Genomic DNA, 24,528 nt, shown 5'->3' on the forward strand with positions numbered 1-24,528 from the left:
CCACAAATGCATTGAAGCAACTGCCATGTGATTGGTTGATTAGATAATTGCATTAATGAGAAATTGAACAGGTGTTCCTAATAGTGTATATATATATATTTATTTATATTAGCGAGAGAGAGACACCCACACTATATAGATCAGACAGTAGAGCCTAATCACAGTTTTACACCTTTATTATAAAAAAAACCCATACAAAACAAATAAACAGACATAAGCTTATGACATCTAACATCATGACCATCTTCACCATCAGTGTCACTGAACAGATCCAGGCTTTGTCACCCAATGACAACAGATCCCTGACACACACACACTTACAAAAAAAAAAAAAATGCCATGAGAGATGAAAAGAATAGACAAAATAAACTCAGTCTGGTCAAATCTTTTCTAAGCACAGAGCCTGAGGAGGTTAATGCTGTATCCTGATTGGCTGGGAAAAGTCTTTCAAACAGGTGAGGAAAAGCAGATTAGGGACTGGATGGAGAGAGTGTTTTCCATTACAGTGCCATAGAGACAGGAAAAAATAAAGTGAGAAAAGAGGGATAAACAGAAAAAGGTAAAAGAAGGGCAAAACAGAGAGAAAGAGATATGTACCAGTGTGTTAATCACATTTTTGTATACACCCTTTGAACACCACAAACCAAACTCAGATTCAACTCATGATCTCTTCAATTTATGCTTTGTATTCATGATCCTGAAAATACACCAATGAAAAACACTCTAATATGGATTAAATGAGCACCAGATCATTTTCTTGTCTCCCTTGTCCAAAACATAACAGTCTTTTCAGTTTTCCATGATAATGGTACAGAAGAAAAAAAGATAAAAAATAACCATTCTGATGCTCCTCGGATAGCTTGAGGGCACCGGCTTCAATTTACATTATATTTGAACCAGAGTCCAGGATTCAGACATCACCTCATTTCAACCAATCAGCTGCCACGTATACTTGACATAAAATGTGCAAACATCATCAATACTAATATTATCCTTACTGCAAGATAAAAATGAATCAAAGTGTATCATACAAGAGTGGAAAAATATAAATATATTCTGTAAAAACAGTCTGAAGTGTTTTTGTGTATTTGAACAAGAGGAGAAGTGCATTTTCTCCTACGCTTCACATAATCCTCCTCGTGTCTGTACTTTAATGGACGAGGAGTAGCACAAGTGATCTGGAAGTAGTTAATGCATCTCAGAGGTTGCACCTCCACTAAATCATATGACAAAAATGTATTATATTATTGAACAGAGGTAAATGCATTACCTGATTTAATAGTAAAGTCAAGTCAGCTGAATTATATGGTAAACTTAAGTGTTCTCAATGACCCCCCTGTGTAAAAAAAAAAAAGTATGAAACGAACGCAAGATGGAGAAAGTGAGGAGAGCAGCACCATCTTTATGACTGGAAAATGGAAACCAAAAGAACCATGATGGGAATCAAAGTCATTCAGGAGGGAGGAAAAAAGGAAGGAAGGAAGGAAGGACCACTCCGGACTAGAATAAGGCAGAGGTGGCGAATTAGTTGATGGCAAGATAGTTTCCGTGAACACCAGAGAAGAAAAAGCACCACAGTCCAGGAAGAGTCATGAACATCAAGTCTCGGAGACAACAATAGTAAAAAAAAAAAAAAAACAAGTCACAAAAAGACAGTACTAAAAACAAAATCCCTGCAGTATCGCTGTAGTGAGGATAAAATGTCAGTGTGTCCAGCCCATAAGATGGCTAACCCTCGCACGTTCAGTCATGCGACGGACCCTTCCAGAACGTGACATTCCTAGATTCAGAGGGTCTGTCGTCAACCCCTCCTCTTCAGAGTCATCATTGTATAGAACAGTCCTTCGTCCCTGGTTACGAGTGTTAACCCGCCCTGACTTTGGAGTCCTTTGATTTGACCTCTGACTTCCAGTTTTTGATGATGAAATGAGGTCTTCATCCTCAGACTCCTCCTCTTCCTCATCCAGCTCCTCTTCTTCCTCCTCAGGTTCCTCCTCTTCATCTGGTTCTTCCTCTTCCTCAGGCTCCTCTTCTTCTTTTTCGTCCGCCCGCCGCGCTCGCTTCTCAGGTTCTGTTGTCTGCTCTTCTCCTTTGCGCTTTCGTTTTGCGTTATCGACAGAGGCTGCTGGCTCTTTTCCTTTCTGTTTTTGTTGCGGGGCTTTGCTGTAGTCATGATCGCCGCCGTCTGCAAAGCCGCCCACCTCAGTACCGCTGTCGTCGCTCTCGGACGAAGACGACGAGGTTTTGGAGGAGGACGATGCGGATGTTGAGGAGGAGGACGAGCTGGTACTCTCACATTCAGAGACCTCTCCCTCTTCTGTTAACACTGCTCCTCTCCTACGTGAACTTCGACCTCCATTTGGCAGGCAGTCATTGCCACCTGGGACACAATATCAGTCAATATCAGTCAATATCAGGAGGTAAAAAATTCTTTGCAATATGCATTATACACTCTTATGCTCACCAACGCTGCATTTGATAAAAAAATACGGTAAAAACAATGATGTTTTGTTTTCTATTCTAATTAGTTTTAAAATTTAATCTATTCATTATGAAAAGCTGAATTTTCAGCGTCACACGACCCTTCAGAAATCATTCTAATATGCTGATTTGCTGACACAAATGCATTTTTTCAGGATTCTTTGATGTGAGAACAGCACATTTTTTAAATGGAAATTTTTGTAACATGAGAAATGTCTTTACTGTCACTTTTGATCAGCATAATACATTTTTTTGCTGAATAAAAGTATTAATTTCTTTTAAAAAAACAACAAAGTATTGACCCCAAACTTTTGAGTGGTAGAGCATGTTTGTTTGTGTACCTGAGGTTTTGCTTGGTGTACCTCGGCTGCGTGTAACTCGGTCGGCTCCTGCATGCTCTGATGAAAAGGACGAGGAAGATGAGGAGGAAGAGGATGAGGATGAAGAGGAAGGCTGACTGTCTTCATCAGCTTGTGCAACACTCAAATCTGGTGAAAGAAGCAAACACTGAGTCTCCCATGAAAAAAAAAGGTGGCGTCTCACTAGCTGACTACTACTAAACTATATATATATGTATGAAGAGTTCAGATGCAAAAGCCTCTAAGTGCCATCTGAAATTTCCTTCTAGAATGATCATTTTTATCAAGCTTGTTTGTTTATGTTCACTTATTTCACTTTAATGGGAATTAAATTTACCTATTAATTGTCATTAAAGTGAAATTACTGAACTTAAATATACGAGCTTGATAAAAATACAAATTTTAGAAGAAAATTTCAGATGGCACTTAGAGGCTTTTGCATCAGAAGTCTTCATATATATATATATATAAAATAATCATTAACATTTCTATTTCTACCATTATTGTTGATTTGAGACAACCCCAATTTGGAAAGTCAGGGATCAAAGAAAACCCAAGTTCCCACTGGTAATTACAACATCTCTAAGACTTTTACACACCTTGAGAGGATTTCCTTGAGCGGGACTTTGGAGTCATCAGGGAGGTTTTCTTTACAGATTTCTGTTTTCCTTTGGGGCTGTCGAAAACACAAAAGTTTAAAACGGATCAACAAAAAAGAAAAAGAACAATCTGTGTGGACTCTGTACCATGATTTGACATTGAGTGTACATGTTTTACCTGTTGGGATGGGAACTCTGCAATCTCTTGCTGCAATTGAGTCTCTGTTGACTCCTACGCTGATTCTGAACAGCAGATTTGTAGTCTGAGATTATGGGAATGATTTGATTCTCAAAGAACGCCGACAGACTCAGAGTCATACTGTAGATCTAAATAAAAAGCAATATCAGAGTCATACAGTGGATCAACTGTCAAAAGGCCTAAAAGATACTTTATGCATGAATGCAATATACTGTTTTAGTTAATATATAAAAGGTATCTTTAATAGCACAACAATATTAGAAAAAAAATGTATATCAACCATATACACTACTCTTCAAAATCTGGGGCCGTTAATAGTATAGAAGTAGTTTTTATGTTTCTGAAATAAGTCTCTTATGCTCACCAAGGCTGCATATATGCGATTAAAATAAAACGGTTATAATGTGAAATATTATTAAAGCAATTATATTCGTAATCGTTTAAATATATTTAAAAATGCAATTTATTCCTGTGATGGCAAAGCTGAATTTTCAGCATCATTACTCCAGTCTCACATAATCATTCAGAAATGATTCTGATATGCTGATTTGCTGCTCAAGTAACATTTCATATTATTATCAAAGTTGGAAACAGTACTGCTTGATATTTTTGTGGAAACATTTTTTCAGAATTCTTTAATGAATAAAAAGTTAATCTGAATAGGCTGTCACCAAACATTTGAGCGGTAGTGTACATGTAGTAAGAAAATAAATACATCTCATTATTTCATTCATTGTAAAGTAATGTAATGTAAAAGTAATGTTTATAAAACTGATAGTTCCAGGCATTGATTCTGATTGGTTGAGCCACGTTTGAAGCCATTGTAAAATACTCCACAACCATACACCTGTGACCTCATTAGATCAGTATTACGGCACCACTGCGCCCAAATATTAACATAAATATTTTTATGGACTAATTGTTTTATAAAAGCAATAAGCCCCATGAAGCTGTGGTTTACAGTGAATTTAAAACAGCTAAACAACGTCCTAACATATTATGGTATATAATATTGAAGTATTGCTTGATTATAAGAGTGATGAGTGTGATTGTGGGAGAGCTGGAAAAAAGGGTGCTGGTCTTACTCTAGACTTCTTGTTGGGCGTGTAGGCCTTTGAATTACTGAAGATAAGCCGCACATCTTTGGCAAACTCTATGGGATTCTCGTAGTTCCCACCCATCAGGGTCTCAGAGACTGTGCCCAAATCCATAGGAGTGTCTATAATATCACGGTAATCCTGATACAGAGAGAAAAAGATTAGATCTGAAAGATTTCCAACATGGAATACAAGAAGTGACAGACATCACGTTAAAGGGATAAGACGAAAAGTAAAGGAAGGAAAGGAATGATAGAACGTAGAGGGAAGAATGAGCTACCGGGTAGATGAAGAGGTCAACAGGCTGGCGGAACGGTTCTGAATCTGGGCTTGCCATCATTCTCCTCACAAGCTCTTTGCATTGTCTGTGCCATGCGTTTATATCTAGGACCACGCCACGCTTCTGAGGCACATTACTGGACCTCTGTAAATGATGGGAGGGGTTAAAGAAAACACCTGGTACTATAACGCTTTCATAATAAGTAGATTACAAAGCTTAATTGAACATGCATGTGCTTGAATTGTCTCACCCTTTGACCAGTGGAGGTGCCGGGAGTGTCCGAGTCCACATCCACAGTCTCCTAGAAAACAAACAAAGACACTGAAGAGTTCATCATCTTCACACTAAAATATATACACCAGGCCGCAGCTTTCCCAAAGCTTAGGGACACTGGTCCTGGGTCTGTAGACATACTTATTGTTGAGCTCTGTACACACATAATTCACACACACAGACTCCCAAGCTCACCTCTTCCTCTTCTGCACTGCTGAATTCAGTCTTCATCTTATTGTGCAGATCCAAAATATCTGTACAACTTTGATCCCTACAGATACATGTACAATAAAATTGAAAAATCTCAGCATGGTCACTGAGCCCAGCAGGTGAACCAGGGGGATCATAATGTAAAAATGTGAAAGTGATTGTGTTTTCTCTGACCTGATGAAACGCAGCAGGACGTCGCTGACCGTTTTCGCTGCTGTGACAATGGGGCTCTGTGGTTCGTTAAAAGTTCGAGCATTGTGTTCGATGTAACGCACTTCCCACATAAGTGCCGAGATTCGCCTACACATACAAACAGAGGCGTCAGAACTCCAGCAGTTGTCTGTGTGTGTACCTGGAAGAACGGGGCACTCATTTTTGTCTGATAATGCTATCAGTGAGGTAAAGGACTGAGTATACCTGTAGAAACGGTTCACTAATCTTGTTCTGATCGTGCTGAGGTCAGTGAGATAGGCCACAACAGTGCAGTACAGCGGATATTCCCTCAAATCTACAGGGCAGGAGAACGCCTTTGCCACATCTGTAAAACACACAAGAATAAAATTAAAGCAAGGAACATGCTATATTATGAATAGATATTTTAAATCACAATGTTTCACAAAATGACTGTTTTACTGAATTTTAATCAGTTTTTAAATTAATACTGAAAGTAGCTGGTTTGTGTGCACTTGTGATACCGAGTGTTAGCAGCTGATCTATGGCCGTGATTACTCTCTCGCACTCCTCATCTCGTGTGTGCAGCCCCCACTCTCCCTCCCGTGGGCTGTACAGTAGGGACTGAAGCTCGTCCTCTGTGACCGGGACACTGTCCCCAGTATCCTCTGGGACTTGAGCTGTGGACAGTCAATCACACCATTAGACATGCCAGAATGTGATGCTTATTTACTGTCAGAGCTCATGGGTGAAGTAAAGTGTGTCAGTACCTTCTTCAGGTATGGGCTCTATATCCCACGGACTCATCTTCTCTCTCTCTCCATTATCCCACCTGCAAAATAACACACAAATTATTGATACTTACAGCAATAATCAGCAAAAGGTTTAACTTCATACTCTGGTAAAGCGGGTATCAAACCCATGTACCTGACAATGTAGCACTGAAACAGGCTGTCTGGATATTCAGACTGAAATGGCTCCTGACACTCCACAGAACCAAACCACCAGGCATCATCAATGATGCTCCTGAAACGGTGACCTGCACACACATATACATCACTGTTATTTGCAAATTACATGTTAATTTATGATCATCATAACATTACATATCAGAAACCTACACACGTTTGTCTTTACCACAACAGCATTAATAGAATAATAACCTATGCTATGCAGTCACTAAGGCATTCTGGGTGTTTTATAGCATGATGCTATGCATTTAATAGCATGTTCTGGGTGGTCGTTTACTGGCTCAAATCAAAAAAGCCCACCCACAAGTCTCTATGATATTCTTGTATGGCTCAGGCTAAAGATCTGTAATCTGCATAAAGTCAGGATAAATAAATGGATTGTGGGCTGCTGCAAAATATAATTATCTAATAATAACAGCACGCATAAGTCTGTCACTGGTGATCTGAAGCGTAGTGTGTGTGGAAATTGGAAAACATAGCGAAGTGCAAATTGTAAGCTCAATCACGAAAAGTAATAGCGCACCTCTCTTCAACAAACCACATGATTTGAGGCATCATTTATAGCCTCAGTGCAAAAACAGTGCAAATTTTTTTATAGCAACTCTTGCATGCACCACAATTTAAAACACAAACACACCAGGTTGCCAGTTTCGTGCTTTGGCCTCATTATAAATCTGTTGTAGCACCAGAAAGTCAATGACATCAGGCATATCATGATACCTAAAGAGAGAGATAGAGACAGCCATCATTTACAATCTCATATTCATGAAGAATCTTATCCTAACATCCATATTAAATTTATTAATCAGTATTTTAGTATTTTTTATTTTAAATCTAACAAAAAATCTAACAAAATGTGCCAGTGTGTGTTTTTGCAAATATAAGCATGCATACTTCAAGCTGAAGGATTCATTGGTCATTTTCCCTGAGGTGGGGTCCAGGAAGGCCAGTTTGAGGCAGCACAGAGTTGGCGGCCCGACTTCATATTTAATACCCACTACTTTTACAGACTCCTGATCCTAAGAGAACAAACAAACAACATACATGTTCCTGTTGGTCTGCCTGCAGAATGGGTCAACCACGTGTGATGCAGACCAGATTATGCCTAATAACATGTGAGAATGATCATGAGAGAGGAAATGAACTTCTTACCCTGAGATCCAAGCGGTTCCAGGGCTGTTTCTGAGGATTCATGCTGTAGGTTTTGGCACGACACACGGCTCGGACATATGCTTGATGACCCTGACGGAAATATATCAACTACAGAGAGACAGAGAGAAATGACTGCAGAAAGATGCATGCATAATGCAAATCCTTGTACTTATTTCTGGTCATTTAGTGAGCATGTCTATATTTAAAGGAACTCACCTCATCTCCCATTTGAGGTACGAAAGGTGATCGTCTTGGAATTGTTTCCATGATCCAAGAGGGGGGCAACCATTCCTCTAATTCTCCAGCAGGCACAGACTAAACACGGACACACATTATTATAATAGAAAAAATATGGATGAATGAATGATAATGGATGGATGAATGAATGATGAATGGATGCTCACCCGCTGTTTAGTCTGTTTCAGTTTCTTTTTCTTTTCAGTCCGTCTACTCGTTCTCTCAGCCTCCCCTTCTCCCTGCCCTGTCCCTTCCTCATCCTCAGAGCTACTGCTCCCGGCGACAGGGGCCGGCCTTCTGGTTGTTCGTTTGGGGGGCTGGAGGTTGATTCCCGCATCTGCCGTCCAATCAGAATACTCACTGGAAGAGTCACTGTAAAACAGATTCAAACAGGAAAGAGCAAAATAAACAGCAAAATCAAAAGATGCAAACCATGATCAAACAGCTAATTGTCATTAACTTCACTGACTTTTAAGTTAAACACTAAATCAACTTATTCTGAAAGATTGCTATAAACAAACAAAAAATGTATTAATAAATATACAAGAGTACTACTTTTATAGTAATTTTACTATTTTGCCTAATGAATGTTCAATTTGAGAATTGCTAAAAATTACAGTGCTATGCATAAGTTTAGACACCCATACTAAAGTTGACTAAAAAGAGGAATAAAAAATCATCTTTTGGAAATGGAACTTAATGCCTTAATTTAAAAAATTAGGAAAAATCCAACCTTTAAGGACACCAATTTTCTTTGTGAATGAATAATGTATCGTAAATAAATAAATGTTCTTCCTTAAAATACAGGGTGCATAAGTTTGGACACCCCTATGTTAAATTCCCATAGAGCCAGGCAGATTTTTATTTTTAAGTATTTTTTTATTATTATTTTTTTTAGGATACTATGCATCCTGATAAAGTTCCCTTGGCCTTTGGAATTAAAATAGCCCCACATCATCACATAGCCTTCACCATACCTAGAGATTGGCATGGAGTACTTTCCATAAGATCATCTCTCAATGCAAATCAAACTAGCTATTAGGCTAACTGAAATAAAACCATGCCAGTCTCTAGGTATGGTGAAGGCTATGTGATGATGTGGGGCTATTTTAATTCCAAAGGCCAAGGGAACTTTATCAGGATGCATAGTATCCTAAAAAAATAATAAAAAAAAATACTTAAAAATAAAAATCTGCCTGCCTCTATGGGAATTTAACATAGGGGTGTCCAAACTTATGCACCCTGTATTTTAAGGAAGAACATTTATTTATTTACGGTACATTATTCATTCACAAAGAAAATTGGTGTCCTTAAAGGTTGGATTTTTCCTAATTTTTTAAATTAAGGCATTAAGTTCAGTTTCCAAAAGATGATTTTTTATTCCTCTTTTTAGTCAACTTTAGCATGGGTGTCTAAATTTATGCATAGCACTGTATATTCAGTGTTACAAATTTTTGTGTGTTTTTAAGAAATAACTTAAGTTAAAGAGTTAGTCCAATCAAAAATTAAAATTCAAACCCTAAGACTTTCGTTCATCTTCGAAACACACAAAAAAATATTTAATATAATCTGAGCCGCGATCTAATTGATATGAATGGAGCGGTTTAGCCCAAATTTTCTGAAGAGACTCGATGATGATGAACAGACTGAATTGAGGCTCTGATTCACATATAAACTGATAGGGATGGAAATCGCTCAGATTTTATTAAAAATATCTCCAATTTTGTTTCGAAGATGAATGAAAGTTACGGGTTTGTAACGACGTGAGGGTGAGTAATTGATGACAGAATTTTCATTTTTGGGTAAAGTAACCCTTAAAAAAAAAAGAAAGAATGATACCAATAAATAAAATCTTAAAAACCTGCCAATATATTGTGAATCCCTAAATAAAATGCATGTTGTTAGACTTTGTTTAATTCCATATGAAGTTAAAAACTAAAAATGAAAAAATGTAAACCTAAGCCAGTTCTAGACCAACTTCACAAGGCTTCATTTGCATTATTGATATTGTTGTGAAATATATGTGACTAATTGGAGACTGAACCTGGAGCTACTGTCATTCTCCCACTGAGCTTCACCATCAGATGATCCATCACTGTTCTCATTCTGGTCCTCTTCCTGCTAGGTGCACACATACAAAAATGTTGCATATTTAATAAAGCATTTCAAAACTAGCGCTGAAAAAAATAAAATAAAAAATAAACGTATATCTTGATGGCCGATTAAAGATGATCAGAGTTTGAGGCCAAACACAAACTGCTGTCTTACCTCTGCTTCACTGTCGGACTCTCTCTCACTTTCCTCGTTACGGGTGTACGAGAGCACGCTTGAGCTGCGTCTCCTATCTCGAGTCGAGCGGGTCTGATATGTGTGTCTCCTCTGCTGAGCCTTGCGCTGAGGCCTTCGTAACATGCGGACGCTGTTACCCACCGGCTCACTCTACAGATAGATGGGGAGAAAGTGAGGTTTTTACTCTAGACTGGCACAGTAAAAAGTGACTATGTTTGTGTGTTTGTTTGTTTTTATTGCCATACCAGCATCTATGGCTAATTTCATGGCAAGATCAATGTATCTTTAAAAAGAAACGACAGTAACAAACAGTAGAAATGAACAACATCTGACATCTTTGTTTGTGTGCATATGTGTATTAAACTCACTCCTGTTGTGGGTGCAGATTTTCTCTTCTTCTCAATGTTGTAGAAATTCCTTTCCACCTCTCCTTTAGCAAACCTACTGTCCTCCATCACTCTAAACAAACACAAACACATCACGTCAGGGTTTGAGCTCACAAAGCTGTTCACAGGAAACCTACATGGACAGTTTAGTGTCCATAAGCGATTTCTAGACCTGGAAAAGTCATGTATATTGTTCAAATCTTATAACTTTTTTTTTTTTTTAAATCCTTATCTTTTATCTTAGATTGCAGACAAAGGGGTCAATTGTTTGGGTCAATAGTAGCTGCTAGTTTTAGCTTTTTTGCTTCGTTGACTAATGGTTTGCTCTTACGTAACCTGAGAAAAATTACGCAAAGATATGTAATCTGCAAAAGTGAGGCAGAAACGGAGTTGCACAGCCAGCACAAAACTAATCCATTCAGTATGTTGCGTCTTTATTCAATCTATTTTTCTCTTAGTTTTATATGCGTTTATACTTTAAATAATAAATTCTGGATGTAACATTATATTCTACACACTGTATACATACAATATTGCACTACCAGTTGAATTCAGTTTGACCACACTAATCACATCTCAGATTTGAAAACTGTTTAATTGTCATATTCGTACCTGAAAATGCCAGACTGGACTTCATTAACCACTACGCGCCGGCTCCATGCCAACAGGTCTCTCTCAGTGGCCATCTGACTGCGGGGGGCATTGTTGTGCATCTGCCGTACACCCTCAACTTGTCCGCTACGTCGAAGCCCAACGTTAGGGGGTGATAGAGGACCACCTGCCACTTCAGCACCTACTGATCCAACAGCTTTAAGTGTCACAACCTCTAAACTAAAAGCTTTCACATAAGTGACCTTTAAGCCAACAGGTGCCAGTCTTAAAATGCAAAATACATTTTAATATAAAACAAATTCCAAATCATATATTATAGTAATTACATTCTGTGCAGTTTTCCCTCTTGAATGTGTAATAATTTTACCATAAGAAAATTCTCCAGCAAACCAATGAGAATGCTGTAAAACATTTCAAAGGGTTAACTGTGGCTTGTTCTCACCTGCAGGATTTCCTGGGTTGCGATGCTCATCTTGCTGGTGCTGGAGCTGCCTAATCAGGTCATCCAATGGGCTTTCTTCCTGAGAATCCTCTGCGGTCTGCTGGCCAATCACCTGCTCAACCACTTCGCCATCACCTAAAAACATTAAAAGACTCTCAACAAGCTAATTTAGACTAAACACTAGACCAGTCCTTGAATAAAAGGACTACACATGACATGACAGTAAGAACAGGGAGGTTTTCATTTAAAATGAACCCTAATGAGGTCCTCATCTTCATAGCTTTCAATAGGAAATACATTTGAGCCAAAGGCCCTGTTTACCCCTGGTATTAAGTCGTTATAATTAAGTCATAAGTTAAATTGAGTTTTCATCGATCTGAACATAAGCGGATGACGCTAAATACAGGTGTAAACGGGGTCTAAAACATTTTGAGCTTGTCCACTTTCGACAACTTCCAGAGGTAGTCGAAAACACATTCGCCCGGATTGCATTCGTAGTGTATTTGCGCTAATGTGGTCGAATGCGTTTGAACAGCCACAAAAAGACCGCCTACTGACCCAATGCGACATTACGGGAAGCGCACTAGCCAGATGGGATTTAAACTTTGTTGGCTGAAGATCCAAGTTTGGTTTGAAGATGAAAAACATACCAAGCACAACGTTCTCTCACTATTCCCTTTCTAACAGGTCTTGGTCTTGCGGCTGTCAGAGCAGAAATGAAAGCTGCTACACTCCGTATGTTTTCCATCGTCTCGTCTCGTTTCGTGTTCATATGTAAATTGTGCGAGCTTATTTTGTCCATTAAACCAAAAGTTATGAAACCTATACATTTACCCACCTATAGACCCTCCCCTCAAGACAGAAGTGGTTGAAAGTGGACAAAAGAGACGAATTAAAACACCAGGGGTAAACGGGTATGCGTCTCCCTCGTCTACTTGTGATCCGATTGAACAAAGCGCATCTTAATACCATGTGTAAACAGGGCCACACAAGTGGTGTGTGACTGCTTAAAAGGACAAAATGACAAGCAATTTTGTAGCTACAGCTATGGTTAGTAAAAAAAAAAGCACACAGCATTTTGTGTTGAATAGTACATGCCATAATTTTTATTTAATTAAAAATTTATTTGGATTTTTTTTTTAGATATATAAAATAAGGCTGCGTTTTTGCTGTAGCATTGGTATTTTTTATCAAGAATCATGACATGTCAATAGTATAGGCAACTGAAATTCCATTACCATGGAGCAAAGCAGGATGTTATCTTACATCTTACTTGAGAAATTATTTATTAACTTGGCTATAATTAGTTGTGCAAATCTATGACTAATATAATTTTAAAAAGTAATTAAAACATAATTACTAATTATTACTATGGCTTTACAATTTATTAATCGTGAAGCGAAGCTTTGTGTCATTGTTATTAGCCATGTAAACCTGATAAATTTACCATTAGCCATGTAGCCGAGCTGTGGCACAAGCTGTTCCTCTTTGCAGTTTTCTCTTCCCGGCACCAGGCGCTGGCAACGAGGTGGGTGGGGGTTCCCATCTACGTCCACCAGGAAAGGCGGAGGCATAAGATGGGGTGCCTGCTGCGTCTGCTCATCTAGAACAAAGTTATTGGAGTCCCGGATCAATGGCCGGAAATCCGTATGGAAGAACATTTGGTCTAGAATCTGAAAGCAGAGAGAAGCATTGGAATGTGAACAAGAGTGGATTCGATCAACTGCACATAAGGCAAAGAATACCAAAAATATGACACACACACACACCTTTTCATAAGGCTGACTGCACCCAAAGCCGAAGATGAGAAGATGACCATGAGAGTCTGTGCAGGCAAAGTGCTGCCCATCCATTGAAAATTTACAATCAAAAACAGCACCATGTCCCTGGCCCTCAATCTAAAAGAGAAAGAGAGACAGAAAATAATTCAATGACTGTGATAAGCAGTACTTTTATCAAAATCTAGACACTACAGTATATACTACAGTTCAAACGATTGGGGTCAGTAATATTATTTAAAGTTTTTTTAAAGTAATCTTGTGTTCACCAAGGCTGCATTTTATTTGATAAAGGTATAAACAGTAATGTTGTTAAATATTATTACAATTTAAAACAACTGGTTTCTATTTTAATACATTTTATTATTTAAAAAATATGTATATATTTATAATAAATGTATATACTTTAAAAGGTCATTTATACCTGTAATATTTACAGGTCCATCTATTTTTTTAATAAGCTTAAATTGAAACTGCAGATCTGTCATGTCATCTCACCATATTGAAAAAGTTTCTGATCTTCTGGCCTTTGCTGAGGTCCCAAATGTATATGTTACCATCATGACCAGCCGATAACAATATCCGTGAGTCAAAGGGGTGAGCTTCCAAAACAAACACTTCATCATCATGACCCTATGGACAGATAAACATTGCCTATATAATCCGTACAGTCACAGAAAGTTCCTCCAATGAATTACAAAACAAGGACCGAAAGGAACAGACTGAATTCTGCCTCTCACACACACATACCGACAGCACATGTAGTAATTGGCCATTTGCTGAGCTCCAGACTTTGAGGAGGCAGTTTGAAACAGCTGTGATGATGGAACGATCGCAACGATCCCACGCAACCATGGTCACCACCAACTTTGTCGATTTATCGTCGCCTGATATCACAGCACTCCTGTGAATACAATACATATGTCCACATAGACGTAAAAAATCCAATTCAAGGACCACATTTTTTTTTTTTTCTCCAAAAGAACAATATTTAATGTTAACAATTAGATTCAGTCCAAACTGTGCTTGAGAACACACACTGACCCTGGTAATCTGGTGGTCATGTCCAGCACAGTACTCTTCCATTCCTGCTGTTGGTAATGCCAAATCCGAGCCGTACCATCCCGACTACCACTCACAAACCTGAGACTGGAGATACAGAGGCAGCCAACACACAAACACACTTAAAAACACCCAAAAATCAATAAAGATTATGGTACATCCCAATGAACAAGCACAAAAGGAACCATAACATATCAAAAACTCACCTGTCGGTGTTATTGCAGAACTGAATAGCAACAACTTTATCCTGTAAAACAAAAACATGCATTAAAATTAATTAAACTTTTAAATCTTTAAAATTTTCCATTCTACATTATTTTTTACAAGTTCTGTTTTTTCTGTCTATTATTCTCCTTTCTATCACTATCTCTCTTGCTTTCTTGTCTGTCCACTTGCTTCCTTTTCTATTTCTCTCGCTCTCACCGTGTGGGAGTCCAGGTCAGAAAACTTCACAGGCGTCTCTGTGCCGAGGTAGTAAACTCTGATCATGTGATCTGTGCCTCCAGTGGCCAGAAACATTCCACCTGGGGTCAAAGGACACAATGTCAGAATTATAATCTGACTCTGATCATGAGAAGATAATAAAGAGACATGAAAAGTGTAATTGAATCAGATCATTGAGTGTTTGGAAGTTGGAGTGTAAGTGTGGGTTAACACACCAGAGCTGAAGGAGCTGCAGGATATCTGAACTCCGGGACGAGAACGTTCCATGAACTTCACAGGCTTTTCACTGCAAACACAAACACACAGCTTATTGCAAAGTTACTCTGAATAATAAAAGTGAATCACAGGCTTCAGACAAAATGTGTCATTTAAAACGTACAAATGACACTTACACAAACTTCATACTGAGTGAGTTCCACTGCCAGAAACACACCATGCCATCAGCTCCAGTGGTGGCCAGATACCGAGAGGAACCTAATGCTGATGGAGAAAACTGCAGAGACAGACAGAGAAATATCCTTTAAGCACCAAAAACATCTGAATTAATGCTACCTACTAAAGCAATCACCATTCTAGGGAGGGAGGGAGGGTTACTGTAAAATAAAGAATACTTAAAGTGCCCCTATTATGCTATTTAAAGGATCCTATCCTAATTATGTTTTTGAGGTCTCCTAGTACAATAGGTTTACATTCATCCAAGGTCAAAAAACACTTACTTTTTTTAAATATACATTGCACACCACCTCATTTCTCAAAGAGTCTGAAAATGGTTTGTTCGAAGATTGTCTCTCTAAAGTTAAAACCCCTCCTTTCTGAGAGCCTTCTCTACTCTTGTTTGGAAAGATGGACGACTCATTTCAGCAGTTTCAGCGATTCTATCTTTTAGGAGACATTAACTTTATGTCGTGCATGTTGATCTTTAAAACTCTGCAGACCTTTTACATTCACAAACAGCCATATTACACACTGCATGATAGGTAATATTCGAAAAAGAATCTTATTTTACAGTACAACTGTAAAATTTCAATTTATATTTTTAGATGTCTTAATTTATAAACATTAAACCATCATATTAATTTATAAACATTAAGCCATCATACTTTTATTTTGACAAAAAAGCTGCAGAGAGCCCTTAAAGTTTCTCTTTTGCTGACAACAAATGGTTTTTAACCACTTCTCATTACAAGTACTGGTTGGTGCATGTTGCGTTCCTAAATGCATGTTATAAGCGACCTACACTCACAGCGCAGAGATGAGTTCATGTGGAAAAGCATTTAATGTGAAGCGAGCAGATCTCAAACATTGCAAACAGAGCTGCCAAGTTTATTAGATATTAAGATTAGGAATCAAGCAAGAAAAAAGAAAAGGTGTGATGTTTGTGTGGAGGTAGGCAGCTCATTCCACCAGAGAGGAGCAGAGATGGTGAAGGTTTTGAGACTTTGTGCCTCTATAAAGAAAACTTGTGTTCACAGACCTGTATGGAGGTGATGGAGGCTGTGTGCCCCTGCAATACAGCCACAGGTGCACAGGTACGCAGGCACCACACGCGGACGATCTTGTCACAACTGGCTGAAGCGAGGAGCGTGTTCTCGAAATTCACTGTCATATCTGAAATCTCTGCCGCGTGTCCACGCAAAGTGGCTAGCAGACGGCCATCATCTGTTGCCCAGATCTTCACTAGACAGTCGTCAGAACCCTGACAGAAACACATGTGCATAAACCTTGATTACAAGCGCACACACAGAACATTACAAAACTACTGACACCAGCGTTTCCTGCATTAGTATTTAGCAGCAAACTGAGCAATGGCACGAAAACGACATCAAAAAGGCATGTGCATGACTTGTAATTGTCTCTGCATGTTAAACTAGGACAGGAGTCAACAATATTACACAATTCACTCTTATGTCTAAATCAGGCCCAGTTACTGCCCATTTGATGCCCTATCCTAAACTTCTGAGTGTTACACACATCCTCTTTACCGTGAAAATGCGCCGTCCAGTGCGATCAAATGCCACACAGTACACTGATGAGAGATGGCCCAGGATCCTCCGATGCATCTTCATGTGCTGGTAGGTGCAGGAGGGGAAAGCGTGGCCAAATCGAGCCACTCCTGTTTTTTGGCGAGCACCCATGATTGACACTGAGCAGAGAGATTTAGACTGTTACAATCAACGGAACAACAGAAGCTGGTCTACACCGATGGACGTTATTCTATCACTAAATAGCATGCTAAATAAGTGAAATTCATTCAACAACAGATCATCAACAGAACAACAACACTGAAGTCGCAATGAAATGATTCTTAAATAAGAAATAAGTTTAGGACAAGGACTTGGTTCTATCCATTGGTCGTTTATTGGATTTTGAGATGCGAGTTATGACATTTTGAATAAACAAAGTAAAAAAAAAAAAAATAATCATTTAATACCTACTTTAATCAGCTATCATGAAGCACTATTTTCAATTCGACACTTTGTGCACAAACCCAATTAGTCATTCCTAAAACTGAACCCAAAAACAGCCAGCACCAACACCCTACACCATTTAGTTAGCAGGACTTACCTATATTTGGTGGTTTGGCACAGTCTATAGGTGGTTCTGGGGGCCGTCCCCTGTGCAGGGCGACTACTGCAGAACCACTCCATACTGTATGAGAAGAACCTTTGAGAGAGAACAAACCGTAAGGGAAAGTGTTAATGTGTTTGTGTGCTATTCTCAAGTCTTTACAGTACAGAATAACTGAGAAAGGTTCTCATTGTTCACTCTATGTAGTGATCTTGAGTACATCTCACTTTTCGCTGTCCGTAGTAAAGACTGTCGTCCGGTGCCCAGTAAACTGTGTACTCCAGGAACACTGGGAGGAATGTGTTTATCTACCAGTGGGCCAATCTGCTCACACACACGCAACAGGTAATCTGCAGGTATGTGCTGATTTAACAACACCTGAAACATACAGAGGTAACTGATACATAAGGTGCTTTGAAAGACACAGCAAATCTTATTTGCATTAGGATTAAAAATGGCATAGAAATAACAATATGAGTCGTACTATATTATAGTATTAAAGAATATATTGTATTTTATTATAATTTAAGATTATATTATAGTAATAAACTAGCGTGAATTTTGCTTTATTTCACCAACATTTCCCATATCATTCCCGAAAGACCACCCTTTCCCCTCCACAAGCTTCAGCCAATCAGACGCCTTCTCCACCCATCTTTTTCGTCTCCTAAGTAGCAACTGAGGTTTGATTGGCTGCCGCCTTTGGTTGACGCAGCAACCCACCAATCCGCTCTCGATATATCTGCGCTGCAGTAACGCCCCCGGCCGGCACGTACAAAGCCTTTCATTTCAAAACAAATACTTAAAATTGAAGTTCCTAAAATCAAAACTTTCCCGCACTATAATATAGACTCGTGTATATTATAAAAATCAAATCCTCGCCGCTAGCACCACGTTCTCACATCAGTGCTTTAATGCACTGTAATATAAGTAAGCCAAGCACCTGTGAGAGTTTAGTACTGTACTTCACGTGCGTGTATGTGTGCGATAGTTTATTTAATCTCACCCAGTCTTCAAAGCTTCGCTTAAACAGCTTTCCATCCCAGCTCCAGCGCTTCGGAATGATCTGCACACAAACACAGCGGGGGGAAAACACACCACATGCGGGATTTAGACACGCAGTCGCGCTGGGATGAGGAGGAGATGCTGATGTTGGGATATTTGAGAGAAATAACGAGTTAGAGTGGGAGAAGAGGCATGAAACTCACCTCATATTCGTGCATCTCCTGCAGCAGCATCTACAAAAACACACAGAGTTACACACACACCGTAACACACAATCATTGCTACACACCGACACTCACAAGCCATTTTCCGTCTCACCTGAGCGGATTTCTGACATGGTCCTGACTGCAGGAATCTGGCGATCAGGTAATAAAGTTCTGCAGAGAGAAACACAACAACAGCAATCATTAGCTTTAGCTTAGCCTAGCTTAGCCTCACAGGCTAATGCTAAAACAATGCTTAAAGTCTTTCTAGCGATAAAGACGCAGAAAAAACGCCAGAGAGGTGCCCACCGGCTTCAATCTGCGAGCACGGTTCCGCCGCCATGGCCCGGTCCGGGCGGTGAATGGAGGTTGGTGAGGCTCTGCTTGCTAAGAGCGGCCTGTGCTGTATTTGCTCTCAGCGTTTCGGCCTGCAGCCGCCGCTCGCGCTGCTTTGTTTGAGCGCCCCCGCGCGGCGGCCGCACGCCAGTGTCAGTGCAGTACCGCGCTCCTCCGCCAGGGGCGCTCTGAGAGCGCACAGGTGAGCTCACCATTTCCACGGGCGGACATTTTGCATGGTGTGTTGGTCCCTGTTGGGTGATTTGTTGAAACCAAAACATAGATGTATTGCAGTAAAAGGGCGCATTCCTTCTTTAACATCATATTGAGGATCACAGGTCTAGCGTGTGTGGGTTAAACATAAGATCTGTTGAACATTTCCATACTCTGAACATCCGAACATTTCCATACTACAATCAATGTGCCATATACATGCTGTTATGTAAGGAATGGGTTATAAATATTACGTAATACAATTATGTAATGTGCATTTATCGAATAAGTGTTAAAATACATCCATCATACATTTTAGTTCTTTAACAAAATGTAACCCTGTTGGATATATGTATAAATAATTCACCCTCTGTTGTTGTTTTTTTAGTTAGTTCTTTATTGCATGTTTCACTTCATTATGTAATGTCCATGATACCTCTGATTTTTTACAATAAAGTTATTAAAATGTTAATACGCAAATTATTTGTCCTGATATGATGTTTTCTGCATAGTTATGAAGAGCAGAGCAGAATATGTTGTCAGTGTGTTGCCTCTCAGATGACTCAAACTTAAGAGGTCATGGATGCTTGCATTCATTCATCAACTAGAGACACACAGCAAGGGTCGGAATCATAGCTTTCAAAGCTATCTAAAATGCATTTATGTGCAGTTTTAATGTCTAAGGGACACTCAATTTTCTAACACTAAATAAAAAAATAAGCTTTTTTCTAAAGCCACAAAGTGTTTACATGGTGACTGTTGAGCATACTGGATAGAGAGCATCCTTTTTGCTCTCTATCCAGTTTGTCTCAGAATCTTTTTATTCAAGATGATAAACAAAATATACATTTATAATGGAATTCATATGTGCAAATAAATAAATAAATAAATAAAGCAATGCACACCAATAAAATTGGGGAGGTGAAAAAGTACAAATAAACAAAGTCTTTTCTTAAAGTCCCTTATAATCCCAGCAAATCTGCAGGCCTTTTACTCTTTCAATGATGGAAAATAGTTGCAAACAAATCTTTAAATCCAGAGAAATAAGATTTTCTCTTCATTTTTGGAACCTCTTATATTTGTTCGGGATGATGATGCCTGAGAACGTCTCAGCTTGATAAAATACTCATTCATTAGGACTGTTTTTTTTTTCAATGTATGCAATGACTTTAAGAGTAAAAACCTATTTTGTCTCATAAGTTATGGCTCAACTAGTTTTCATATTTGCATTTACAGTGTTTGTCTCAGCTGTTGTGATTAGGATCATTTGTTAAGATTTAAATGCAACGTGAACCAGTGGTGAAATCCGCTATTACAGTTAGATTATTGCCTCAACCACTGTTATAAACACTTGATAACTGATTATAGAACAGCATATGCAGAGAAACTCTGTATTTAAGACAGTATTTAATACATAGTGACCAAATCAGTGAAAAAGACCACAGCAGACATTATGAGGAAAACTCCAATGATGGATTTTATTGAGTGAGACCGAGAGAATTATAGGGGACACTAAGTACTTTTTCACAGATGAATTTTCAGTGTTAAAAAAACTCCAAAAAACGCATAAATTTTTTTTTCTTTGAATCCTGTAATTTCAAAAAAGTCCTCTATAATAACAGAAGGGTTTTTCTGGCCTCCTAACAAAGCCCAGTTACATGTTTCAACAAATTGCAAAGGTGGTATGATTCTTAAAAACGCCAGGAGTCACCATCTAATGCTGAACCTGGAATGTAAGCAGTCTTTAGTTGTTTTCTTTCTTTTCTTCTACATTTGTTGAACTCATTCCTCTTTCTTAAAGACAATCCATTACATTTAAAAGAAAAATAAAATAAACCCCGTACAGAAACGTTACAGACTCCAGAGCAACATCACAAGCACTAACGGACATACAGACTGAGAGCCTCCTCCCACCTCCCACTCCAAAACCAAGCTACAGACCATCCGCTTTAAAAAAAAAGAAAAAAAAGGAAAGAATTAAAATCAGAAAATCAACTAAACGAAAGAAAGATGCCGCCTTTTCCCACATCTCTCGTGTTGTAAACACCTGATACAGCCGCGGCCGAACACAAGACTTGTTTAGTCAGCTTTGTTTTTTGTGCTAAAAACCTGAACCAGTATTTACAAATTCGCTGATAAAAATATTCTTCTGGTGGTGATGGGCAGAGAGGAGGTTGTTGAGAGAGCTGGAGAGGGAGAGAAAACTGGGAAAGAGAGGAAGATAAAAGAAAGGAAAGGGGGAAAGAGAAAGAATGGACGGATGGATGGACAGGCGTGGTGCTACTCTGTCTTCGGGTCCTCCTTCTCGGGCTCTCCCTCCTCTTCTGGAGTTTTCTCAACCTGTGTAATAAAAGGGACAAACCCATGAGAATCAAACAGGAATGCCTTTGCACCAATCAGAATCATTCTTTACAAATAGAGGAGGTGACATTTGGAAATTTCACTTTAGTTTAGGCTATCAATGTCTTCATTTTAGGGAATTAATTGAACTATGTTACTCAGTATTTTTTATACTTTAAAATTTAAAAAAGCTTTAAAATGAAACTTTTTTCATTTTTTCTTTCAAGGGACTAGCCAAGTAAAGGTTGTTTAATAGTGACAGTAATAAAGTGTATGTATGATTTGAGGTAGACCGATGTGTGTGTGTGTGTGTGTGTATATATTATTATTTAATTTTTTTACCTCGTTGGTCTTAGTCTCGCCATTTTCTGATTGATTCTCCTCCTTGGATTCTTCAGCCTTTGCCTTTGCTTTTTTCTCTTCCTTTTTATCGTTCACTTCCTTCTCCTTCTGTCAGAGAGGAAAAGACAGGGCAAAAGAATGACTATAGAGCAATCCATATGAGGCAAACCGAATCATGGAAACAAGTGACACAGAGTATCAGTAAAAGTGTGTTCACTAAAAGTGTAATTACTACAAGTACCTTGGGAGTTTTTTTCGGTTTGGGTTCAGGTTTTGGAGGGTTTGGTTTCTGAAGGGAAAAGAAAATATATGATTAATTCACAAACTTACTTTGATAAGAAAAATGCATACCTAAACAATGAACATATGAATAGTTAAAATAGAGCACAGCATGGTCTTTGTTGTTCTGTCCTATCCTGAATTTTACAGATCATCTTAACGGAAAAGTCTGGCAAGACAGTGCTAATAATTTCCGAAACTATGTTTAAAGTTCCTGAAGACATTTGAGGACTTCTTAAAAATAAAATAATTATATAATGGTAACATTAAAAATCTCTTTAAAAAGAAAACAACTTACCGCCGATAATCTAGCAGACCTTCTCTGAGGCTACAAAAGGGAGAAAGAAAAAAAATCTATTTATTTGAGGGCAGGTAAGAGAGAACAGATACTTACTGTAACGCCTATTTAAAAAATCTTGTACTTTCTCTCCATTTCACCTTCTGTGTGTACCAAGCAAGCTTATACTTTAAACTAAGCACAGTTTAAAGTACTACATAAAGGCTATTATTGGCTCTTATGACAAATTGTTTGTGGTGTTTCTCGTTTGTAATTCGATTCAGTAATTGTAATTCAAGAAGTGACAGCTAAATAAATAAGTGTAAATGTAGATATAGAGTAAGTAATGCATTTGTAATGGTTGTGATTACTTAAAATTTGCAACCCAAAATTGCTTAAGATATTCTTAGAATATTCTTTCAGTACCTCCTCCTTGACTTCTCCATCAGTTCCCTGCAAAAGAACAAAACAAATATCATAAGTTAGAACATGATCTATAATTTTATTAACATAAATGGCGGGAAAATCAAAAAGGCAACTTGTAGAAACATTGGGATCTACTGTTCTGCATGTTTGTAAATGTGAGCAACATGCTGGGGTGGCTGAAAAACGTGTGGTTAGCTCTATCAAAGTTCAAATAACTTTTATCAGAGAGGCTTTGCGAATAAGTTTATTTATAAGTCAGCGGACGGCAGTGCAAAATGGTGAGCCGATTTTTTATTTATTATTTTGCACGAAGGCATTTCACTTCACAGGCTTCACACATTTGAATAAGGAGGAGGGGCGCGATTATCCCGCCTCAACGCTGACACCTGGCGGCAAGCAGGCGTTATGACACTCCTCTTCCATGGCGAACAAAGAAAATGCGTTAAAATTGTTTAAAAACGCGAGCGCCTTTTCGCAAAATTACCACCATTCAGAAAATTAGAGTTATCCAGCTATTTTTTAATCCCCATTTTACAGCGCCTGGGCCACGATTGCGCTTATAATCGTCGGTTTTCACGTCGCGCTGTGTTGGAGATGGAGAGAGAGAGAGGGCAGCATGGCTGCGGTTCCACGGGCATGAGATCAAGTCGAGCTTCAGCACAGCTCTGCTCCACTAAAACCCTCCTGCTGAACGCACCACCGTCGACTAAAACACCGCGGTCCGGCAGAAAAAATCGCAAAATTAACAACGATTTTTTATCTGCCCACTGATTCTAAAGAAGTCGCCTGGATTTTTATTAAAAAAACATTGTCTCGAGGGCTTCCTAATTTCACGACTGATTAGTAAGGGCAAAAGTGTAGCCGTGCGCCGCGCTCGGCTTTTCTACATACCTTTCTCTTGGGCATGTTGAGTTTGGGATATTTTTCTTCTTTTATGCAAAACTAACAGGTTATCTTTTGTGATTCGTAGTTCACAGTTCAGGAGACTGTCGTCCGCTATGCACTAATTCTGTAGTAAACACAGGGCTACATTAGAGAGCCAGTGGTTGAATGGGAGGGTGGGGGCGGGGCCATGTTGTGACTGATGTTCCGCTTGTCCAATCAGCGGGCGTCTGAGTCCTCCACAGAAGAGGCAGATTCTTACCTCCGCTGTGCTTTTACGCGCGAAATCCTGAGGTGTAAATCCAACGGCGGACCTTCCTGTTCAGTTTCCCTCCCAACATGTTAAAAATATAGTTTGATGTGAGTGCATTCTGCACCAAATAATGCTCTGCCATACAGTATTGATGTGAAAAGGAAAAGCTCACGTTTAACCCCAGGAATAAAGTCAGACCCTCCTATGTCTGTATATGCTATAGCTGCATCTGTGAAGGGGTTTTTAAGCAGATGAGCAGCTTACCTTAGTTATGAGCTCTTTCTATGAAAACGTTCCGAAGTGCAAAGATAATGAAACATGAAATTGCAGTCACATGTGGCAATCTGTAATAGAGAAGAGGA

At 38.9% G+C, this 24,528-nt stretch overlaps 2 protein-coding genes across 8 annotated transcripts; both read right to left on the minus strand.

Moving 5' to 3' along the window:
- Positions 1–160: 160 nt before the first annotated feature.
- brwd3 (bromodomain and WD repeat domain containing 3) lies at positions 161–19,268 on the minus strand. 7 transcript variants are annotated; one of them, XM_079870474.1, is made up of 40 exons: positions 19,128–19,268; positions 18,934–18,992; positions 18,819–18,848; positions 18,617–18,676; positions 17,838–17,988; positions 17,608–17,706; positions 17,025–17,185; positions 16,517–16,738; positions 15,435–15,535; positions 15,258–15,328; positions 15,022–15,122; positions 14,805–14,845; positions 14,581–14,685; positions 14,287–14,440; positions 14,035–14,169; positions 13,528–13,656; positions 13,206–13,431; positions 11,759–11,893; positions 11,317–11,497; positions 10,687–10,777; positions 10,298–10,468; positions 10,074–10,147; positions 8,197–8,401; positions 8,009–8,107; positions 7,793–7,900; positions 7,535–7,659; positions 7,278–7,360; positions 6,597–6,708; positions 6,440–6,501; positions 6,194–6,349; positions 5,916–6,036; positions 5,673–5,798; positions 5,484–5,559; positions 5,266–5,316; positions 5,016–5,159; positions 4,724–4,876; positions 3,618–3,766; positions 3,440–3,516; positions 2,823–2,969; positions 161–2,380 (listed from the first exon to the last, which is right to left on the minus strand). In XM_079870474.1, the coding sequence occupies exons 1-40, from the start codon at positions 19,159–19,161 to the stop codon at positions 1,704–1,706; spliced, it is 5,202 nt and encodes a 1,733-aa protein (XP_079726600.1). In that variant the 5' UTR covers positions 19,162–19,268; the 3' UTR covers positions 161–1,703. The 7 variants fall into 7 exon arrangements, with proteins under 7 accessions (XP_079726600.1, XP_079726601.1, XP_079726597.1 ...); XM_079870475.1 differs by having other exon boundaries at positions 5,266–5,313; positions 10,074–10,150; XM_079870471.1 differs by having other exon boundaries at positions 10,074–10,150.
- Positions 19,269–21,004: 1,736 nt separating this feature from the next.
- hmgn7 (high mobility group nucleosomal binding domain 7) lies at positions 21,005–24,319 on the minus strand. Its single transcript, XM_079870523.1, has 6 exons — positions 23,923–24,319; positions 23,032–23,058; positions 22,627–22,656; positions 22,291–22,338; positions 22,050–22,157; positions 21,005–21,707 (listed from the first exon to the last, which is right to left on the minus strand). Exons 1-6 carry the CDS (start codon positions 23,935–23,937, stop codon positions 21,648–21,650), a joined length of 288 nt encoding a protein of 95 aa, XP_079726649.1. The 5' UTR covers positions 23,938–24,319; the 3' UTR covers positions 21,005–21,647.
- Between the last annotated feature and the right edge of the window lie 209 nt (positions 24,320–24,528).

The sequence above is a fragment of the Squalius cephalus genome, assembly GCF_949319135.1.
Source record: "Squalius cephalus genome assembly, chromosome: 5".
Lineage (NCBI taxonomy): Eukaryota > Metazoa > Chordata > Actinopteri > Cypriniformes > Leuciscidae > Squalius > Squalius cephalus.